The sequence below is a fragment of the Carassius gibelio genome, chromosome A7, assembly GCF_023724105.1.
Source record: "Carassius gibelio isolate Cgi1373 ecotype wild population from Czech Republic chromosome A7, carGib1.2-hapl.c, whole genome shotgun sequence".
Taxonomy (NCBI): domain Eukaryota; kingdom Metazoa; phylum Chordata; class Actinopteri; order Cypriniformes; family Cyprinidae; genus Carassius; species Carassius gibelio.
Genome location: NC_068377.1, coordinates 27,162,706 through 27,186,950, shown reverse-complemented (window position 1 = coordinate 27,186,950; position 24,245 = coordinate 27,162,706). Strand labels below are relative to the sequence as shown.

General features: G+C 36.1%; 2 protein-coding genes and 1 long non-coding RNA gene across 7 annotated transcripts in view; 1 reads left to right on the top strand and 2 right to left on the bottom strand.

Moving 5' to 3' along the window:
• Positions 1 to 16,947, bottom strand: part of LOC128017026 (DENN domain-containing protein 2B-like) — a 47,295-nt gene extending 30,348 nt beyond the window's left edge. The window contains exons 1-2 of one of the 5 annotated variants that reach the window (XM_052602078.1): positions 16,815 to 16,947; positions 2,136 to 2,231 (exon numbers count right to left, since the gene is read on the bottom strand). In XM_052602078.1, coding sequence (XP_052458038.1) covers positions 2,136 to 2,209 — 74 coding nt within the window. In that variant the 5' untranslated portion in view covers positions 2,210 to 2,231; positions 16,815 to 16,947. Of the gene's footprint in view, positions 1 to 2,135; positions 2,235 to 11,159; positions 11,312 to 16,814 lie in introns of those variants that run through there. The other 4 variants (XM_052602080.1, XM_052602079.1, XM_052602077.1 and 1 more) reach the window with 4 other exon arrangements.
• Positions 11,342 to 12,359, top strand: LOC128017030 (uncharacterized). Its single transcript, XR_008184343.1, has 2 exons — positions 11,342 to 11,468; positions 11,570 to 12,359. It is a non-coding gene; the product is annotated as an uncharacterized LOC128017030 (long non-coding RNA).
• A 412-nt stretch (positions 16,948 to 17,359) lies between the features above and the next one.
• On the bottom strand, positions 17,360 to 19,608 carry LOC128017029 (transmembrane protein 9B-like). The gene is made up of 5 exons (XM_052602085.1): positions 19,305 to 19,608; positions 18,913 to 19,004; positions 18,692 to 18,800; positions 18,470 to 18,604; positions 17,360 to 18,308 (listed from the first exon to the last, which is right to left on the bottom strand). Exons 1-5 carry the CDS (start codon positions 19,401 to 19,403, stop codon positions 18,153 to 18,155), a joined length of 591 nt encoding a protein of 196 aa, XP_052458045.1. The 5' UTR covers positions 19,404 to 19,608; the 3' UTR covers positions 17,360 to 18,152.
• Positions 19,609 to 24,245: the final 4,637 nt, after the last annotated feature.

Below are 24,245 nucleotides of genomic sequence, written 5' to 3'. Positions count from 1 at the left end.
CCTCTCACTCTTCAAAGACTGTTCCTTCTTCACTTGGTCTGATAGCAACTGCAGAGCCCCATAGTTAAGCAAAGGCCACACATAGAACGGAGCCTATTTTCTAATCAACTTCCTGGCTTTTGCTCATAACCAGGATGTTTACTTTAGCTTTGTATACAACAGTTTGGCCTGTGAAGCACCACTGGATTCAATTATCTACTTCAACTACTCCTCAATTATAGATAGAAGTTCTGGTTACCATAAGAAATCATTGCCTATAAATATTTCTATGATTAGTAATCTCTCTCTCTCTCTCTCTCTCTCTAGCGTCAAAGATGAAAAGGGTGTTTCAAGCATCATTAAAATTAAATTGCTTTAAGATTTTTAAGATTTATTAAAAATACAGCTTTAAGTTTGGTTTTGTCCCCATACATTAGAATGTGTCTTGATTAAGTTTATATTTTCTGAACCAAAAATAATTATCATGCATTTTTTACCACGTTTGACAGAAGACACGCACTAAAATGTAATTCAATTTAAAAATATTTTTATACCCAATAAATCTTGTTAGGCATATTTAAAACATGAATCATTTGATGACATTAAAAGACTCTATTTAAGCATGACGCATCACAGTGCAGCCCTCAAATATCAATTAACTTTGCAAATATACTTTGCTAATGTCCTTCAAACCACTATGTTTTCCTGAGTAAATGACTGCAGAAACAGATGTTGAAATATAATAAGCATTTTCTTGATGCTCCCCTGCTATTTTTGCTCAGCTTGTCACTTTGTTTCAGACTTGCTCAGCCTCAAAAATTCCTGCTTGTAGCTACATTTATTAATACTTTCTGTTTGCAAACATAAATCACATGATCAGATCGAGTATTTGGGGTGGAGAATCCCCTCAGTGATCTCTCTTGAACTACTGACATACTGTAGTGAGAGGGTCTCTCTGCCCAGAATTAATGGCAAGCTAATTTTCCAACATCTGCAATTCTCAATATCCTTCTCTTTTCCTGGCTAAAGGCCCGTTCACACCAAGTACGGTAAGGATAAAGATAAGAATAATAATAATTGTAAAAAAGTAGGAAAAAAAACATTCTGTATTAAAGAATAACAGATTCCACAGCACAACTAACGATAACTGCACACAGAAACTATATTGCTGAGTCTCATTTTATATTGTTGGATTTTTTTTCCAGCTGTTGAATGATAAAAGCATTGACAGCCAATTAGAATTCATTCAACTTTAAGGAGCTCAAGCATTTTAAGTGGCAGACATCAAACTCCAGCACATGCTTAGAATGAACAGTGCTATTGTGCATCTGTGTGGAGTTAATATAGTTACTGTTATAGTTATTGTTCTTGGTGTAAACGGTCTTTAAGAGTGACTCCCAAGCTACTGGGTCTAGGTTTACTGTACAGGTGCTGGTCATATAATTAGAATATCATAAAGTTTGAATCTAGCTTGCGCTAACTGTTGTAAACTGAAGCAGTTCCGAGCAGATGACCTATGAGGTCAGCAATGAGCATGCACCGGTGAGTCTTGTGAAAACAAACGTTTGTTAACAGGAGCAAAGTAAGCAAAGTTTCCTTACTTTAGCAAAGGACAACCATTCTCCTCTTACATTCTTCTTTACAAATCCTGGTTTTGTACTTCTAATTAGTGACCATTGATTTGTTTTGATATCTCTGCTGCATTTCCACAGGCATCACTTCTTCATCACTTTAAATTGATTATTAGGTTTTAAATATGGTTATTTTTCTTACAAAAACTTTTTTTATGGATGGGTGCTTTTTATTTCATTTCTTTCGGACTGAAGCAATGCAACACCCACTAACTGGCATTAAACAGCTTTAAAGATCAAATGAATTTTTTAAATAACTCTGACTGGATTCGTCTGAAATAAGAAAGTGATAAAAATGTATAACATTGTTTAATTGCACACTGAAATTATGTCACCTGTTGCTTTAAATGTTTGAGCTCAAATCGAGTGGATTCTGATTAACTGACAATGCTTTAACTGTTCATGAGCTGGAAAGTGATTCCAACAATATTGTTTTGTTGTTATTATCATCATCGGCTTTCTGTAAAAACCCATAAAAGCACAAACAATGGACAAAGACTGCTGACTCATCGTCATGACTGTTACCTGTCTGAGTTTTCCTGTGGACCTTTAGCCGCTCCTGCTTTTGGTGCAGTTTTGGAACTCTTGTTGGCAGTCATCTCCCTCTGATGGCCACCTCACCTGCTTAAAATAAGTTACTTTGGTAAGAAAGTTTGTCTCGTGACCATTAAAGTAAAGGTACTGAACACTACTGTGCTTGAAACCATTATGCTGATGATCGCTCTATGAATAAGACAGGATTTATGTAATGACAAACGTATGTTAACTTTTACCTGTGAACATATTCAGTGGACAATGTTGATAGAACATGAATAGTGGGAAATGATTCTTCTAGGCATTATAAGAAAGGCTACGAAAGGTTTAGACATGGCACATTTGAAATAGATACTTTGCCTATAAGTCCAACTCATGGATTAACCCTTTCTGGAAAATATGAGTCAAAACACAACAAATATAGACCTTGATCCCTGCAAAAGAGGAGCCCTATCATCCCTGGCATGCACACAAATCCCTGACCACATATCATTCACAGAAAGAAAATACATGCCAGCTTGAAAACAGATGTCTACATTTGTAAAATCAGGATTCTGAAAAAGTTTCTGTCACGATGCTAGGGGTTGACAAGGCATTGCTATATGTGTTCTAAATTATTTCTACCATGATGCTATGCAGTTACTAGGGCGTTAAGGGTGGTTGCTAGAGTATTATTGTTGGTTGCTTGCTGGACCAAGTAAATAAAAAAAAGCCCACCTCAATTCCTGCTTTAACATACTGTATGGGATTTCTGGACCATTTTATTAACTGTCAGGTAAATATCTTCCTACATCCATTAGAAAAGGCAAATATTGGTTTTATGTCTTCTATGGGTTTTCTTTCCGACCCCCAAGTAATAATAATAGTGATTCTTGCCAAGCGCCACTAATAATAGCAACATTAAATTGTGAATTGATTTCAACAATCCCGGAATATGCAGTCAAAAGAACAGCAGAAGAGCAGGTTTACATGGCCTGTTAGTATAAAAGAGGTTCTAAAATCAGTTTGTAGAGTCAGAGAGACATGCCAAAGGCCTTTAGTATTTGAAGCAATGTTTGGAGTGTATTTGTATTAATGTCTGTTTGAATAGAGTAGCCAAGATTAACAGAGCTGAGCTAGTCTCCTGGCTCATTAGATAGCGATTGCTTTTTCCCATGACATTTGCACCTAAGGACTAAAAAAGACCCTGTTTAATGAAAGATATTAGTTTTACAAGCTGGGTCAGGAGTTGTGGTTTGGGAGCTCTGGGCACATGAGGAGACAGGTTAGCTGTTGAGAAACAAGGCTGCTTTTCATTTTGTCAGATGAAGCCAGCCATAACAAGTTCTCAAAATTATTTGATGAGCAGTAAATCAGACTTAAAAGGTCATGCTTTGCCTAGTCCATTAAATGATTTGAATGAACAGGTCCTCTTTACTTTTTATATCTCAAAATCTAATAAAAATTAAGCTCAACAGACAGAATTGACAGCATAATATTGATTATAACAAAACTTTTTTCTCTCCTTCAGAAAAAAAAGCACTTTTTAACAAACAAATTCATGTAAGTGTTATATATTATATTATATTTTGTGATAATCAATTAATGTTTTTGAATGGGCTTATGCATTGATGAATCATTAACAATAAGATCAATAACATGCATTTCTGAAAACAGAATTTCAATTTAGTGCTTTAACTTGTATTAATCCAGAATTTTCTATTAACATTATTATGATCTCAGATGTTCTCCTCACCATGATCTCAAGCTCTTCAAACCACCACCACCACAACCACTGCAAACTGTATTCACACCCAGAAACATCTTAATTAGCCACTCCTCACAACCACAGTGCCATGTGCATGCCACTTGCCACTTCCTCCCCTCAAATTAAAGGGCCTCATCAGAGACAAATGTGGGAAAAATCTTCCACATGCAGAAGGAAAACCTCCCATCTTGGCATGCGTTCACTCGTACTGCTGTATACAGTTTATAAGAAAGTCAATATTACAAGCACTCAAATACGGAGAGGGTTGGGTGTAACTGGGTGCACTGGGGGGCTTGTTTACAGGAAGTTATTGTATGCAATAGTCAGCCAACCAGCAGTAGAGCTGAATGCCCAACTGAGACAGATGAGGGGAGAGACAGCATTCCTTCTGTCAGCCCTTTCCTGTTTCAGAGGACTGCAAAGAACATGCATCTTCAATCTAACAGCTCACTTCACCACTTTTTACAGTTTATATCCACTCTTGATGAATAAGGCTACTGATGATGACTTGATGTCTTAATGTCAATACAAAGGCAGTGAACAGAGACTATATTGTACACTATCGTTTAAAAGATTTATTTGAAATAAAGGAATAATTTTATTCATCAAGGACAGTAAAGACATTTATCATACATCATTACAAAAGATTTCCATTTGAAATAAATGTTTTTCTTTAGAACCTTCTATTGATCAAAATATGCTTTAAAAACAGTTTTCAACATTTATAATATGTTTAATAATAAAATGGTTTTTGAGCACCAAATCAGTATTTTAGACTGATTTCTGAAGGATTATATGACTACAAAGACTGGAGTAATGAGTGCTGAATCTTTGCCATCACAGGAATAAATTACATTATAATAATATCTTAAAATATAAAACAAAGTAATTTTGCAGATGCTTTTATCCAAAGCGACTTACAATTGGGGAATACAGAAAGCGATTCATCTCAAAGAGGTAAACAGACACAGGAGGTGCTCGTAATACCACATTTCAGGTATTGTTCAAATAAGTACCAGCTAGAGAGGGAAGGAATAAATAAAAATAAAGATTTTTTTTTTATTTAAGATGGAGTAAAGTAGTATTGAAAGAGATGAGTTTTCATCTGTCGCTTGAACATTGTTAACAAATTACACACAAATTACCTCAACCTGGAGCTTTAAATGAGCTGTTACAGTAATCTCATGAAATCTCAGTGACAACGATTTGAACATTCATACAAATTAAAATCTATCTAGTTAAGAATTGAGTTTAAAGGTATAATGAGAGGTCATTACTTCAGTAATAATAAACTTTCTTTCTGTTTTGTTTGCAACAAGACCACCTACTGTAAGGTTAGAGCACCTTACTATGCAGTGATTATCGTGGAATGTTTTCAGCTGAAAACTTCAAATTATTGTTGTTATTATTACAAAAATCACTCTAGCTGCAAAAGAAAGATACAATTATGACCAAACATAACCAAAAATGTAAATATTTTCTTTTCTATGACAATGGAGGCACACGTTTTCTGGAACCTCTTTTTTACCAACTAGATGGATTATTTTCACTGAGCTGTTGAAAAGGGAATAGCTGTAAAAATAAAGTGGGCTGAATATGGAAATATATATTACTACTGAAGCATCACTATCACTGAGACTGCAAAGCAGATTCAGCTCGACTTAATTAACAAACTACTTTGAAAAAACACAATATAAAATTGAAATTACAAATAAACAAAAGAATAGATGATGCAGTTGCTAAAAGTAAATGTGATTTTGTCATATTAAAAACTAGTTATGACTTGCAAATTGACTGATAAGTATAACCTGTTTACTTCAAGAAAAACTGGAAAGGAAAAAAGACCTGCAGAGTGTGATTGACAAGCTTCTTATTGAAGATGCTGTTTCACATCAGTCTGCTCTGCATGGATGACTGAAAAGAAGCAGGGTTTCTTCCAATAACGTATCACTAAAACATTAAATGCAATTACCAAAGCCATGAACTCATAATACCAGCATACATACGCATTATGACATATCACTTTCACAGGAAACAACGGGCATATTTATTTTAGCTTGCTCACTAAAAACTGGCATCATTAAACATTCATCATTATGATTCACTACTCCAGTTTCCATGTTTAATATGCTCAGAGACCATGTGACTCTTTCATCTGCACAGTGGCACCATTTCAGTAAGAAACAATCATCTCTTTCTCTCAGATATTGATCTACAACAGGAAGAAAAAGAGCTGCACCCATTTCTCTTAGAAATAGCCAGAAAACCACATAAACCTAATATTTCATACTGAATACACTGTAAAATAAAATAAAAACTTTGTTTATTTAGACTTGGCCAATTCTTGGAATCATAGTTCTTGTTATATATATATTAAAAAAAACTGGCATCATGGCTGAAAAACTCTAAAGTCACTGAGCAGACACCTCTCTATTAGCAATTTCAGCAACAGAAGAGAGAACATCTTTGTTCAATGTGTCCTTGAACAAAGGGTGGTTAAAAAGTAAGCTCTTTTATCAGTGATTTTAAACAAACTCTATCTTAACAGCTTCCTTGGGTGAGTGACACAGTGAGGAATGTTAAGGGTTCAAGACAAGGTCATCGGGCCACGGCCTTGTCAGCAATGACAGGTCAACTCGCAAGCGGAGCCGTGCTTTATTTAAATAGAATGCACTAATATTCGCCCCGTTCATCAATGCACACATTCAACACATCATAGTTCCTAAAAGAGGAGGAATCCTTAAACTGACAGGAAGGGATTCGTTTAATGTCAATAAACATGACACCATGGGGAGGGGTAGATTGTTTTAGTTACTTAAGAATGGAAATTGAAGCTTTGCTTGTTTTGCTGATCATTTTCCAAAGAGTTAGAAAATGAAACTGCTTATTGAACCTGAATAGCAGTAGTTAACTTGTGTCCAGTCAAAATAATTCTGCACATGAGATGAAAAGACCTGCGTTTTAATTCTATTTTCCTGTCTATAGGGTGAATCAGAGTCTTCTGGGATTTTTTGCACTTTCGACTTCCCCAATGCTCCATGATCAGATCTAAGATTTCCCAGATTACCCTGCTTCACCCTACATTCACCATTAAACTCCCCACTGATCAGCCACTAAGCTTTTAACATCTTTATAACAAGCAGTAGAGCACATACCACTGCATATTCTAAGCTGCTTCTACACATCCCCTAAGAGAAAATGAACATGGTTTTGCATTCACCAGAGACCATTTTACACTAGAGAAGATTACTCTTCCTCCTTTCTTTCCTCAATAGCCTATGTTGTTGTTATTACCAAATCAGACATGACTGTGTGAGAATGGAGGTTAGATTACAGCATAAATACCAGAGGAAAGAGAGACCCCCCTTTCAGGTTCTTAGCTTGCACCGTCATATGGTCCTCATCAGGGCTCTCGCTGAGATTTATGTAATGCATGAGGTTTGCTAATGCTGCTGATACCAGCCAAGCATGTTGTGTTTAGATTGAGGCAAGAAAAGATGGATGATCAGTGCATCTGTGCTATTATGAGGAGTTTTTAAACATGCTCCCACCTGGACGAATCCCTCTGGCACTGCTAATTAAAATTTAAAAAGGAAAAGAGCTGCGAAAGGGATGTCTTTTTTTTTGTTTCCTTTTCACTCGGTTTCATTCCCGAGTCCACAGAGCTTGTGAGTAATGACAGAGGGTTTGTCTCTGTGTCGGGGACGGTGTGGGTGGAGGGAATTGTTGTGCCCTGCCGAGCTGCTTGAATGTCTTTCCTTCTGAGCCTTTCATGAACTGTGGAGCTTGGCCTGCCACAGCTCCCGGCAGCTGCACGCTCCCCACACAATACCCACGATTCCTTGCTCCCATAATGCTGACTTGACAGGCCAGATGGAACCGATTTTTAACTCCTTTTCAGTCTCTGTCTCCCCTGACTTTCAGCTGTTTATAGTTCTTTCTGTTTTCCAAGTCACTAGCGAAAGGAGAGATTCACATATTAGGGAAACTGTGTAATGCTGCTCAACAAAGTGACATGGGAATCTGAAAATAAGTGGCAAACAGATCTAATTTGATTTCAGAGCTCATTTGATGCAATTTGTTGGGTTTCTTCCATTCATTTATGACTTTCAATCAAACCTGAATTCATAGCCATATTTGTATCTTAACAGGGCTTGCAAAATTGTTAGCCCGATATCACAGGGCTATTGTGTCTTATTATTGTATTGGGCTACCAAAGTGTATCAATCCCTGCCCGACAGGCTATCTATACAGGGTCCCCACAGGTCATTAATAAGCCTTCAATTTAGTGGTATCACGTAAGGCCATAAATACCTTAAATGGCATAAGAAAAGTCTTAATTATAATTTCAAGAGGTCTTAAATTTGGGGATGGAAAGAGAAGAATCACAATATAGCTTAATGTGATGATTAACATTTCTAAAGGCTGTGATTTCATTTAAGAAACATGGGTACTCCACTTTTTAAAGTTTTTATGTAAAACTTTCAGAAAAGGTTCAATAGCATTTTCATTTCATCTTTCCTATAATGCCTAAAAAAGGGCAAATTCCAAACGGCTTTTTTTGTGCCCTTCATGGGCACTTTGGAAAAGGGAGGCCTTTTGTAAGGATGTTCCAAACGAAGGTGAACAACTGACTCTCTTTACAAGGGGCCTTTCCAGAAGTCCGTTACCAGTGTCTAAAGTGGGATTTGGTAGTTCAAAATTGATTTTATATGTTATATCATGTAAATATGTAGGCCTAGTTGCCATAGGTTTGGTCACAAATGCGACCATTTTAGTCGCAATTTGGAGCCCTGCAGAGGTAAACAAATATACTTAGAAATGTCTAATTTTGTGTTCCATAAAAAGAAAACACACCAAGTCAAGTAAATGGCAACAAATTTTGTATTTTTTGCTGAACTTTTCCTTTAAACAGGACATTTAATGTCAATTTTCAAGTTGGTATGATTCTTTAGGGTCTTTGCTTAAAATGCATGCCGTCTATGCAGGGTCAGAAAGCTCTCAGATTTCATAAAATATATCTTAATTTGTGTTCTGAAGATGAACAAAGGTCTTATGGGTTTAGAGGGACATGAGGGTGAGTAATTAATGACAGAATTTTAATTTTTGGGTGAACTACCTCTTTAAATGATAATGAACTACTGCTCACCCCACCCCTCTCTTCCGTATATGGCTTGGAGGTGGTCTTATTCAAATAGTTAGCTATATAGAAACTGGCTGCAAATTGAAACAGCTTGCTGGATGACAGTTTCAGACTCAGACAAAACATAACAAACTGGCTGTGTGTTCTTTTCAGCTTTTCTGAGCTAATTAGCTAATTTGCATTTCCTAACTAAGTTAAGTTTAAGTGTTGATGCAACAGACTTGCATCACAGTCTATTGTGCTTGGTAGTTTATGGAGTACCACAGAGATTTGGAGGATGTTACACAACTACATGACAAAAAGCTTATCTCCTTTTAAAATAACACTGACTCACATACACCTTTTATAATCTGTAGCCTTGTCAGATTGGCAGGTGCTGTTTTTTTGTTATTACAGTGACACACAACATTAGACTAAGTTCCTTAGGACTCCGCACCCTGGACTGAAAAAGTTATTCAAGGACAGTTCAAATAAAATCATCCCCTAGACCTGGGATGATAGTAAACATTTTATTAAGGCGTAGATATGACACATTTTGAAGCACATCATGTAATCTGAAGGTCAGTCATCTAGCTATTAAAGTAAGTCTCAACTTGTTTCCTTTTTTAAGTGTATGGAAATTACAGGTGCACCAGAACAAAAACCACAATGTACAGTCAGCCCTTACCCTTAAATGCAATTATCTCCATTCAGTGCACTACAATGAAAAGGATTTTAAAAGTTTTATTGTTCTTTTGTTAAAGTCATGTTTGCTCTCACGCATGAATCGCTCCCAGGAACATTCATAGCAAAAAATGCAATCACAAAGTATAACAATTACTATTATCAAGCAACTAAATTAAACAATGAAAGTGCAAAGGAAAACTGCTCTGCGTCTCGATAATAACAATTCATGAAACAGAATCTGGGAAGAAAAAATCATACATACAAAATTGCACGTATTATATTACAATGTATTTCAATGTTTGGCATGAGGTGCGGTGGAGATAAGAGTCTTGCATCCCTATTATTTCAACCGACACAGTGTGTTCATAAAATCACATTCACTGTGGAATGACAGCTATGGATCAACTACGCTTTATAGCTTTATGAAAATGTTTGTTACACATTATGATGGCAGGGCTGTCTATTTTGTTCAAGGTTTGGTGTCATCCCACCCTGATCAATATTGCGCAAGCACTGGTCAGAGAACAGAGTGGCTCCCATGATTGAGCTGACAATCTTAGACCAGTGAGAAGGAAGGGTCATTGTTCCAATAGCACAAAAGACAGTCTGTTCAGAAAGTTCAGAAATAAAGAACTTGCAGCTGCAGTAGATGCTTAAACTGAAAGCAGGGGGTACTCTATACTTGAACTGTGATCATGTGACCTTCCTGTGTACCCGTGAGTGGGTGTGTCCTCAAATAAAAGCATGATTTTAGTGGAAACAACTGAAATATGCCTTTAATGAAAAACGTGTCTGTTATCAGTGCTTGCTCATTCAACATTTACATTTATGAATTTGGCAGACACTTCTATCCAAAGTGGATTACATTGTATTCAATGTATTGTTTTTAATCATTGTATGATTCCCTGGGAATCGAACCCATGACCTTGGTGCTGCTAATGCCTTGCTTTATTGCTTGAGCTAAAAGAAAACTTTTGGCAACTTTTGGCCACTACACCAATCCATCAACTTGTTCTATCAGAGAAAGATATAAACCTTAACCTTGGGACACCAAACTGTTCCTCAAACCAATTCAAATAAAAAATAAAATACTCAGTCTATTACACGATTGAGTAAACAACATTCATATGAGTTGAGAAATTACCAAATAAGGTAAACAAGTTACAGTTAAACATTTTTACCACGTTTTTACAAAAAGTCAAGTTCTGAACCACATTTAGGCTACATTTAAAACATATTCTATTCACTTTGGCTTTGGCTCAAAACCTTGTGTGCTGTCTAACTAGATATCTGGACATCATGTTCTTGAGCATTTTGAGGATCACGCGCGTTCCAAATTATGCTCAAAAATGATTTCCAGCAAAGAAGCGCACAAGGATTGGACACACAGCCTTTGTTTGCGATTGAGTGTGCTCATTTTTATACGATGAACGCCGCTAGAATGAGATAAAAGTTTTACCTGAACGAAACGTCCCGCTGTTCGTTCCATTTTTTTCAGCGTCTCACATTCACTCGTAGCGATTGCAAAAACTCATCGATTTGCCGGTAATACTTGGAACTTTTCCTTAAACTTCCAGGCATGTCCGTTCAAGCGGGGTAAATCCCTCCCTACTTCAGAACTCTCTCTCTCTCTCTGGCAGAAGGCTGAGCTAGTCGCCCTGGAGACGGGTTGTTTTGAACCCCACTCGACTCTCCAAGTTCTCGCGCTCCCACACGAAACTAAACAGGCTGTTCTTCACATGAGCCACACGGATCTGAACTTTACACGGTATGTTACAATGGCTTTTACAATTAAGTGAAGTAAAAATATGTGCCTTTCACATTTCACACATAACTGTTTTGTCTGATGTTTCCTTCATCCTTCCCCAGGAAAAAACAGGCCTTATTTGAACAGGAATAAAAAGCCCATCGTACAAAGCGGTCTCCCGGGACACCGAAGAATATGCCTACTTGCGGGGGCTCGGGGAGATCGTTAACACCGACAATAATACTATTCCACTCTACTTTTTTGTAAATAAATATCCTGCAAACGCGCGCGAATCTCAGTAACGTTACGTTACTTAACAAAAAACAAATTTTCCGGTGACTACAAAAACAACCACAGATTAGCTACCTGATAAACAACTAAAGGGACCACAAATACAATATTATCATATCATCAAAAGCAGCGAGCGTTAAAATAGTTAACATTAACACAATAAGGTAATCTGCATAATTTATTCAGTCCGCGGGGCATCGGGAACTCAAGTAGGGGGACTATGGTAATATTGTTATCCACCGACTCCACACGTTGATCAAAAGCGCATAAATGCTTTGGTTCTTGCTTGCTGTTTAGTGATTAAAGCAGTTTTGAATGATTGAAACAGTAAGGTCTGTCTCCTAAAGTTTTCTCGTGATGACCAGCAACATAAAAAAAAAGAAATCTACTATATAATCTAAATTATTTCACAAATTATTTCTTAATTATTTTGAGTTATTTGTATAGTTATTTTAATTTTACTTAGGCCTATGTTTGAACTTTTTGGCTTTTGCACAGCTTTTGTTGCACTAAATATAGATTTACACACTTTTACTGACTGTAATGTCAATTTTTATTAAATTTCAAGGAGTGTTCTGCAATGTCACATGCTTGCAGTGGTTGTATGGATGATTTGATTAACATTTTTTCAGCAGCAGCGCCCATTTTCATAATCTTGCTGGAGGCAAACCCACAGGCCCACACTGAGAAAAGGTAACGTTAATGTGAAGAATCCTTGCTGTAGTGAGCAACATTTATTGCTTTGTTTCCTGCTGCTATGGGTTTCATTTTTAATGTTTAGAGCAATTTTGTCATCAAACATTGACAAAGAGGGTATTTTGCATTAACAGCTTTATTATATTGGGGGTGTAGAATTCAGGGCAGCAATAAGGTTTCATATGTTTGGAGTTCAATGTCTTAGCCTGCTAAGATATTTGTGATTTATCCATATGCTTCAGACATCTTCAGTTTCTCAGCAGCAGAGTACAAGCATAACACACTGCAAACAGCTGTCTAAACTGTGGTGCGCAATCACATGTATATGTAGCTTAATTTCGAGAACAAATAAAGAACCTTTGAAAACTTAAAAAGAAGGCTGAAAAAGATCCAGCCACTTGCCTGTTAATATGCAAAAATTCTGATTTAGCTCAGATTGGATGCTGATAGGCATTTTTGTCGCCGCAAAACAGTAAACAAAGGTACTTCTACAATAGTTGTATTAACTTTGTATGGCAAGTTTGTGATAACAAAAGAAAAAAAAACCCTGTTAAGTGTCAAAAATTGGCAAACTATCAAAACGAAACTCCAATACAGATTCCAATGCTTTGGTAAGAATATCTACAGAACAATCCAAGCCTGTCAACTTTTTTAATCTTGGTGCTACTGGAGAGAAATCGTGGAATATCAGAATTTTGAGGAATCTGAAAACCAAACCCCCAAGATAGCCAGGTCTGTCAGGAGCCAGTCTAATATTAAAATCCCGCTTTCAATAGATGAAGTTTGATGCCTTAAAAGCAGTCTCTGTTGGATTGAAACTTGTGCAAATAAGAAACCTGCAGCCAAACAAGCAACCGCAATAAGAAGCAGGGATTTGTAATTGACAAAAGCTTTATGATGACAACGTGTTCATAACCTTCTCTGGAACTCTTCCAGAAATGTGGTTTCTTGTGAGTGAACGTGATATGGGAGTCTTTCTCAAATATGTATTAAATTACTTAGATAATGGCTCAGGGACAGATATGCCACAGATCATCACTTCATCGGCTTACAAAAAATACATATACTCTAGGTGTTATTCAGAAGGAAATAGTGCAAGAAGCTCAAGGAAAAGTAGTGTTGGGTCAGTCTGAATACATAGAACAATATAGAAATGTATTTTTGTTGCAAAACCTTGGGAGACTTGTACAATAAAGCTGCTGAAACTATTATTTCTAATGTAAAACCATATTATTATGAATTGGACAGATATTTGGTATAAATTTGGTATGCTATTAAATATTGAGGTAAAATCCTAGCTTGTCATGTTACTCTCATGTTGTAAGCAACCATTTACTATATTTAACCTTGCGTCCAGATTTTGAGCAGCCAATGTCAAGAACACTATGAGGCCCAGACTAAACATCTCCCATGGTGGAGGATGCCTGTTAGGGTGATCATGGCACTAAAATATGTGACTGGAAGTGTTTACTAGAAATGGACTAATCTAAAAGCCAAACATCCCTTTTTCTAATCATTGCTGTCTAAGTTTAACCCAATCAAAACCTGATGCATTCTCAATATGGGCTCATGATAACCAAGCTCAGCAGTGGGAACCACAACATTGAGCTTAATTCTGTTGTGAAGAATAAAATCCACAACTTCTCCACATGGGCTTTGTTTTTAATTAGTCAGCAGCATATAAACTCCACAAATTACATGTTAGTGTGTCCAGCACATCATAATAATCCATTAAATCCTGGTAGCTCACTTGACTGGTAAGGACTGTGATAAATACTTTGCATCCCCTGGGTATCCCATCATCCCTGTGATTGCAATTACGAAAGTCTCAATGCTCCTTTGGTCTTTTCTCAGAGGAAGTCGGTGAAATATGTGGCTATGTTCTTCTGAGGAGCTTCTTTTTTTAGCCATAAGAACATTTGGACATGGAATCATGTCAGTCCTGCTACATATTATACTAGATGTTTACTTAAATATTAATATTCAACCAAGTGTATACTACTATTGAGAGTCAGTTTAATTTTACTTTTTATAAACATAATTTCTGATGGATTAACTGCAAAGTACTTCTTGGGCTTTACACCTTTTAACTGTTATCCATTGAATTTAAAGTCACCTAGCAGTGGATTGCATGCAGTGAATGGGTGGCATCAGAATGAGAGTCCACACAGCTGATCAGCAATCAATTAATGTCTTTAGAAGCAAAAAACTGCATGTTTGTAGGAATTAAGTCCATCATTAAGTCTTTTTCCATTTAAATTATTGCATCTAGGATAAATACAAGTCCATAAACCATAATAATGCCTCCTCCAGTAAAAAAAAGTCCATCTACTGTTGTCTTCTCACATCAACATCCATTGACATATTTATTTAGAATTGTTAGGAATTGTTTACGCTTATAAATGGTGCTTGATATGTGCACATTTTCATCCTGATTCAGACAAGAACTTTTTCTTTTCTTTTTTTCTTTTTTTTTTTTACTTTAGCAAGCTTTTCACAAGACATTAATTGATGTACATGAAGTTGTTTAGATTACTTCTGAATTATTGTGTAGTGTTTAAAACTGTCTCATCCACATCTCGAATGGGCTGAAGATGGGTAAATGTTCTGCAGATTTTCTTTTTGGGTGAACTACTCCTTAAACATGTTACGTTGCCATGATTGAAAACATAATAACTGTTCGGTTTAAAGTATTTCCTATCATCTGTTTTATTTTATTTTTTTCATTTATTTTCATATTAAAATATGTCAAAAGTACAATTTACACCTGTTATAGTAGTTAGGCGCATGAGAAACATTATGCCAGACCTGTAAAATGGTTTCCTTTTCCCTGAACACATTTGTAAGGGGTCCATCAGTCATGTTTAGCAAAATGTCCAAAATACAACAACATCTGTTTCCAACAGCCCTGAATGTTCACCACACCCTTGCCACAAAATATCCCTGTCACAATCATTCTGTTGAGGCATTTGAAAATACAAAGCAGAATACTGTATTCAATACTCAAGCTATACTTGGATAAGGCCATTGCTTAAAAAAAAAAACTATGGTAAAATGCTTTGTATTATGGTTCATTTTTCAAAACGGGAGCCATTAGTGTCCCCCATGTGACCTAAAAATGAATTTAGCCAAAAAAAAAAAAAAAATAGCTAATGCAAGTTGAAACTCTTTTGTGGTCTTCAAACTTTTCTTTGATGTATTTTTATACAATGTATATTTATAACAAAATACATGAAAATAAAAGGCAGCATTTTGTAATTTCATAAACTTGAGCACTAACATGTCAACCCTGTTAACATCGGCTCAGTTACCTTTCTGAAAGCATAATTGCATCCTAGCATTTAGCTTGAGATAATAACACTTAAACACATAATGTGTCTGGCAAAATGTTTAAAAATGTGCATATATTTTGACATCAATATGAGCAATTGTTTCTATAGTTTCTTGCAATGTTGCCGTGACTGGATTTATATTTTAAACAAGGGTAAGGGCACACCAAAAAGAAACATTCAAGATAAATATGTCAGGAAACCATGATAAGCAAGGGGAAAGGACAGAATGCCTCGAGGGAGGCATAGACGGACAGAAAGAGAGAGAAACATGGGAGAGCTGTGGTTTGTGCCCTAATCATTTCCCACACTGTGGCCCTGGGGAAAAGACAACCCGATGATGAGGTTATTTAACACAGACATAAGAAAGAGTGTAAAAACAGTGAACTGAAAACGGAATCTAAATTTCAGATAGGCCTATTATTAGCAACAGTAATTGCAAAACTCAGCTTAAAAGAGCACAAATAGTTTGTTATAAAATATATACATTTGCATTCCGATAAAATATTGCAATTTCTTGTTATTTATTTTCTTGTTATTTATTTTCATATTGTCATAATGATAATTACAAGAAACAGTGACTAAGAAGCATGCATCAGTTTTCTCCGAGATTTTAGAAGGTTAAAGAGCGCCTCCTTGTTTCGGGTACACCGTAAAACACCACAGAGTAGTTTATGACTCTCAAATGCACTTCGAATCAATCCATCCTGATCAGTAGGCTTCTGTCATCCACTGCTCTCACACGCGCTTGAGGCTATCATATCTCTTATAATGAGAGAAATTTTCTTTTCCCTCGTTCAGTCTAGCGACTTCAAAACACATTCGAGGCTCGGTCCATTTTAATTGTTCATATCCAAACGCATGCAATTTTTTTTTCTGTTATTAGCCTATTTAACCTTTACTCATTATTTTTATTTTGTTGTTAAGCTTTTCTTTATGTATCTACAGACAACTTAGTTCATTTGAAATACTCTGTAGCATTATTTTTTGTATCCATAAAAATAAAATAAATAAAATGAAGACGATATGAATCAGATAAAGAAATTCCTACCTTCTCTAGCTAAGCAACGCTTGTGTTGTCAACGTTACCTTTTCACATATCCATGCTGTGAGTTTGCGTAAGTTAGTTTTCAGTTCAGTGCGCGTTGATCTCTCTGTCCCAGTGTTTTTTGGCTGGAGGAGGAGGAGTTGGAGGGAGCGCAGGAAATGATGAGAACCGTTATGTGAGAAATGTGATATGGATAGTCTGTGTGAAACTAGTTCATCTGATAAATCCTTTCGGGTAAAATAATACTTTTTTTATTAAGTCTTTAAATGAGCTGTTCACTGTTTATGATGTCAAAGTGGTGTATGAATACTTGCAGGATGTACGGTCACTTAATTTTTGAGAGAATTATCCTATAAGTCTAAAGTAGTCGGCTCAACTGCTTCGCCGTTTTTATCTTTTAGAACGCTGCACGTTTGACGTTACGTGAATCTAGCACTGTTCTATTTGGAAACAGCGCCCCCCGGGGACAAAAAAGGCCTTTACCATTAAATTCAACTGCGTCATTTGAGCAGAGAGTTTGACAGACAAATGAAGACGAGAAACCGGAATTCCGTATTAACAAAACTGTAATATGAATCAAAAGGTCAAAACAGCTCTCTTTGTTAAATCATGTACCTGAAGATTTCAGTTATTATATATACACAAATCAATGACAAAGAATATAACTCTTGACACCTTCAAAAATGTACCTTATGAATACTGTCTTCAAAAAACAACAAAAGGAACTGTTGTACACCATCATGAATCTAAATCTACACAAAGCTAGAAAAGAACTGAATTGGTAAGTTAGTCATTCAAGCATATGATTTGGGAACAAGGACAAAACACATTTACTTTTATTATTTACATATAATAGTTAAATAGGTAATAAAAAAAGAGAAGAGTAAGGAGAGAAGAGAGAGGGGGTAATTTTACACTGTACAATCAGACTGGAATTGTATGGTTTGTGTTTTGTAACAATTCTGAAATTTATATAAAAAGATTTAATGAATAAATTGATCACCTAATTTGATGAGGAAATTGTCACTTCTATACCAACATCAAATTCAGTGTGACTGGACTCACAGATGTCAACTTTTTTTTTCTTTTTTTTTTCTAATTTCAGAGTGTACACCGTGATAATTAAATGGAAACTATCTGTATCAAGTGAACTCTAATAGTAAACAAGGTTTAATCACACACATTGGTCAAGGCGACAAACCTACACATCAGAAAGAAATGAACACACTGGGGTCACTGGGGGGTTGCTCAGGCAGACCAGTGAGATTGGACCTCATGGAGAACACCCAACTTTTAGCGCAATACCAAACCCGCATATAACAGTCCAGACCGTGAAGGCTTTTAGCTAAGCACCACGTGGCGGTCGAAGACAGACTTGCGCTGCTCTTGGACCTGCCTCTTCCAGCGCTGCTGAGCGTGCTCTACTTTGTTTAGCATGTTGGAGCGAGAGCGAGAACGGGAAAGCACATCATGAGCATTAGCGAAGGGCTGCTGGTCCTGTAAAAAACAAGAGTTTATCGTTATCACATTTTATAGCATATGACTATCATTAATGACACACAATGGGTGCATCTATTTTGTTACACACCTTTTTAATCTAAACTACCAGTACTTACAACATACATTAAATCTTGTATCCATAAAAATGTAACACATACCCCAACATCATCGTCACTCTGAATGAGCTGTGAATGGCCAAACAGCCTTCTCTTCAGTATAGGTTCCAACAGTGTCAGATAGACCATATACAACAACAGAAGGCCCAGAATAGATAGATATGCTATAATGGTGCCCTTTAAAATAGAGAAAGAAAATTGTTTCTATAATACTTAAACTTAGCATATTATATATGCCATACTATATAAAGACGTTGGACTTACTTTGATGGTTCCAGAGCTCCTTTCTTCATATTTGCATTCACAGCGTAAACAGTATGCCTCCACATCTTTGCCTTCAACGGGCATCGGCTCCACCACATGAAGGCAATTACTGTGCAAATGATTACATTAGAGATGTTATGGATCAGTGAATGGAGAGTCATTGGGTTAATTAAGTTACAGAAGTTACTGCAGACTTGTATTCAGACTAGTAAATCATTTACCAGTCCTTCAAGGAAACGTTTTGATTGTAGATCTGCCCAGCGATGTCCTTATAAGGTGGACAGATACATTTGCACCTGATGTCTTCTGAATTCTGAGAAGAGTGACCACACACACACACACACACACGTTCATTTATCTACACAAATGAATGACACGAAATCAATGGTCACCATGCTTTGGTCAGATAAGAATCCACTTGACATTGTTTCCGATAAGGAAAGTGTTGATTAGTTAATTTTTATCACTAGCGTTATATATTATTTCCTTTTATTTCGCAGAAACATTAAACATGCTAACGGCTAGTTAGCACTGCCAAATACACTACAGGTTCACAACTGCACAAAGTATATCGTTTATTTATAAAAATACAGTGACAGATGTCTTATTGTACCTTAGCTTCTGATGTGTGTGCAGATAATATCAGAATAAAACACACTAGCGATGAAAACGTCAAAAGACTGACAACGGCTCCTGAGGTCAATCGACGCATCTTTTTCTTTTCCGCTCAAGACAGCGTCGTCGAATATTAAAGAGAAATGTAGCAGAACAAAGAGTAGATGTTACATTAGCAGCGCGTGCAATGACTAGAAGTCTTCTGGTTCAAATAAACGTCAACAAAACAAACCGTGAGGGCTGGACTCTGCTTGACACATCAGCTGATCAACAGCAGTCGGTCCGCGCATTATCACTTCCCTCTGGAAACACGTGAGTTGGGAACCATTCTTCCGTAAGATTGAACAACGTTCTCCCCGCTCTGTCACTGAAAAAACTTCTTCTTCTTCTTCTTCTTCTTCTTCTTCTTCTTCTTCTTCTTTAGTTTTTTATGGCGGTTGGCAAATCAACTTAACGGTGCATCACTGAAAAAAAAAAAAAAAAAAAACTCTCATCACTATCCAATCTGGTCAACAGAGATGAGTCAAAGTTTATTTGATTTTTTTTAATTATTTTATTGGCACCCTATTTATATGTAATATGCCTCATTTTTATGCAACTTTTTATTCTAAAACCACGGTGATTTTTTTCTGATTTATGGAATGATAAAAAGACATTGAGAATTCCCTCTTCGTACAATTTAAATGTAATATGTCAACAAAATGAAACAAGCATTTTGAACTTGGCTTTATTCAGTGTTTAGATTTCAGTTTTGATAACGTATGCAAATGAGTGCATATTTAATTATGTAATGCATTAATTCCCATATTTTAGCAACTAATGTAGTTGAAGAAGTTTTGTGGATGGGCCAGGACATCAAACGGGGCCTTCATAAGCTTCTTGTCCTGTAAAGTTCATTAGAAAACATAAATTGACTTTAATAGGTAAATTTAAAAACACTAGTACGTATATTTTCCCCATCTTCCACATGGTGGCATTATTGCTTCTTTTATACTAATGGGATCTGCAATTACAAACCTCTTGATTTTAGTACTTGCCTTAAAAGAATTACTTAAAATCCATTGGCCATTCACAAAAGTAATGAAACCTGTTAAAAAAAAAAAAAAAGACAAATGAATGCACAATCCCTAAAGAATTTCTTGATGATTCTTAGAGGCATGTAACCTTCCATCCCTAACAATGTCCTCAATAAACAAAGCTTTTACGGGTTTGGAACGACATGGGGGTAAGTGATTAATGACAAAATTTTCATTTTGGGGTGGAGTAACCATTTAAATATTGAATAATGTGACATCCCCAAAGAACATCAAACATTTTAAAGCAATAACCTTCTTTAAATCAGCTTAAATTGATTTAAGATGGTGTCCTAAGCCTAACCAGTTTAAAAGTACGGCAAACCCCTCTAAACTTGTGCTTAGGCTGGTTTAGGCTGGGGGGGGGGGGTCAGCAGACTAGTCTTTATTAATCTTAATAATATACAATACTGTTAAGAATAGGTCAGTCAGAATTTATTTTTGAAGGAAATTAATACTTTCTTCAGCAATAATGCATTAAATGGTTCAAAAGTGAAAGTCAACACATTTATAATCTTACAAAACATTTCTGTGTCAAATAAATGCTTAAAAAATGTATCTCAGGTTCCACACAAATATTAATAAACACTGATTTCAGTATATATGTTGTTGATTTTTACACCAAATCAGCATATTAGAATGATTTCTGAATGATCTTGTGACACTGAAGACTGGAGTAATGGTGTGTAATGATGTAATGATGATCAGATTTGCCATCACATGAATAAATTACATTTTAAAATAAATTAAAAAGAAAACAATTAAATTGTAAATAGTTATTGACCCCAAACTTTTGAACAGCAGTTTTATCTGAGTACTCTAGATATTACAATCATATTCTTCTCACCTTTAGTCTCACAGTCCTGGAAAAACACAAGAACCATGATGTTTGGTTGTGGTTGTGGTTGTGAGGCTTCCTCCACATGGGAAACAGGAAGTTCGACCGACTTCAGGTTTATAGGAGCGGACATGTGGACAGGGCAGACAGGGCCATCAAAGCCATCATGGGAGAACTGACCAAGACCGCACTGACCTAGGATCAGAAAAAATGTTAAAACAATGTCAGACAACTAAATTTCTATTCCAAAGAAAGCAGTGATGTCATGTAAGTTCATTATCTAATAAAGTGCAGGCATCCTCTCATCCCTTTAGTTATGTCTATCAGCAGAAATAGAAGATGGCATCTGCATCATAAGCTGCTTTTGATGACCGTGCCTCAGAAACAGAAACCTGGTTGTACCTTTTTTTTTCCACACAACACTGCTCTGGAATTCTATGTTGATTTGAATGAATTAAACTATTGAGGATTTGCAGCACTGCATGAAATGACCCCTCCCAACACACTCACAATCACAAAACTTAACTCGAGCTCAACTAGCCATGAGCCTGTGAGATTATCATCAATACAGGTATGCTTCCTGCCAACTGCATAAACATAAAACAGGATGTGATTAATACTCTTTCTTTTGAAACTTTGGATAACTGGGGGATGAGATCTTTCAGCATAAATAGGATGAAATGTGGTACATCGTAGGTATGCCCTTATGAAACAAAAATATATTGCAGTATATTGGAAAATATCATGTAATATATTAGGCATATATTCTTATATATATTTATTTTTTCCAATATATTGCAATATATTGAAAGTGGTAATCATTTGTATATTTTGCAATATATTATATAATATATGTATCATCAATATATTATTAAATGTATTAAAATATATAAAATAATAGAAAATAAAAGGGGAAGTTGTGGCCTAATGGTTAGAGGGTTGGACTCCCAATCGAAGGGTTGTGGGTTCTAGTCTCGGGCCGGATGGAATTGTGGGTGGGGGGAGTGCATGAATAGCTCTCTCTCCACCTTCAATACCACGACTTAGGTGCCCTTGAGCAAGGCATCGAACCCCCAACTGCTCCCCGGGCGCCGCAGCATAAATGGCTGCCCACTGCTCCGGGTGTGTGCTCACAGTGTGTGTGTGTGTTCACTGCTCTGTGTGTGTGCATTTCGGATGGGTTAAATGCAGAGCACAAATTCTGAGTATGGGTCACCATACTTGGCTGAATGTCACTTCACTTTCACTTTTTTCAAAAAGGGAAAATATTATATTACAATATATCACAATATATTTTAAGAAATATATTGGTAAATATATTTTCCTTTCGTAGGGTTGAACAGACTTGGTCGAAGCAATAGACAGAATTTAAAACAAAATGACAGACAAACATACAAGCTCTTGACGGACACTAACCCTCAATGTAATCGTGTGGTAAACAGAAAGACTACAGACTTGTTTGTTTGTAAGTAGTCTCTGTGAAGTCTCACCTCCACACTCCGAGATGTTCCTGGGCACACGTCACATGACACCTGCCCCTCTTCATCTTGGTACGTCCCAGGGGGGAAAAGCACTTCCCCTGATCTCCTTCATAGTATGTGCCAACACTGCATTTGACTAGCACAGAACAAAGTCAGAAATGAGATGAAACAGAGACTAAACAAAAAAGGTGCCTCAAATTAAGCTGCTAAAGGGGCACTGCAAATCGACCTGATGCATCTAAGTGAAGTGAAGTGAAGTGAAGTGACATTCAGCCAAGTATGGTGACCCATACTCAGAATTTGTGCTCTGCATTTAACCCATCCGAAATGCACACACACAGAGCAGTGAACACACACACACTGTGAGCACACACCTATGTGTGCTCACACCTATCTATGCCAAAAATTCAAACAAATAAGAGAACTGAGCCTTTCCACAGCTGCCTGATACCGCACATCAAACATCCCTCACACACATACACAATCCCTCACCTCACTAAACACGCTCAAGGGGAATATTACCTTGCATACCCCTATGATGTCTGCTTAAAGGGAGCAGGAAAAAGTATTTTTAATGATCACTTTATAAACAGCTCGGATTTATTGCACTGCTTTCTTGGTGAGCAGCAGGATTCCTCCAACATACAGTACAGACCAAAAGTTTGGAAACATTACTAGTTTTAATGTTTCTGAAAGAAGTTTCTTCTGCTCATCAAGCCTGCATTTATTTGATCAAAAATACAGAAAATGTTTTAATATTGTGATATATTATTACAATTTAAAATAATTGTTTTTAAATTTATTATCATTTATTTATGTGATGCAAAGCTGAATTTTTAGGATCATTATCACATGATCCTTTTGTACAAATCATTCTAATATGATGATTCATCATCAAAGTTGGAAACAGTTCTGCTGCTTAATATTTTTTCAGAACATGTGATACTTGTTTAGGATACTTTGATGAATAAAAATAATAAAATATAAATATTTTGTAATAACAATATACACTTCTGGTAAAAAAAAAAAAAGTCTTTCTTCTTTTTAAATAAAATCAATACTTTTATTCAGCAAGGATGTGTTAAATTTATAAAAATGATAGTAAAGAAAATATATTATTAGAATATATATTATTAGAATTTTCTTTTTTTTTTTTGGAATAAATGCAGTTCTTTTTTAACCTTTTATTCATCAAATATTTTAGACAGCAGAACTGTTTCCAACACTCATAATAAATCAGAATATTAGAATGATTTCTAAATGATCATGTGATAGACTGGATGACATGTGACACTGAAGGCTGGAGTAATGATGCTGAAAATTCAGCTTTGCATCACAGGAATAAATTATTTTTGTAAAGTATATGCAAATAGAAAACTATTGTTTTAAGTTGTAATAATATTTCACAATATTACAGTTTTTTCTGTATTTTTGATCAAATAAATGCAGGCTTGAATAGCAGAAGAAACTTCTTTCAAAAACATTAAAAATAGTAATGTTTCCAAACTTTTGGTCTGTACTGTACGTCTTGTAATGATATAAGGGAT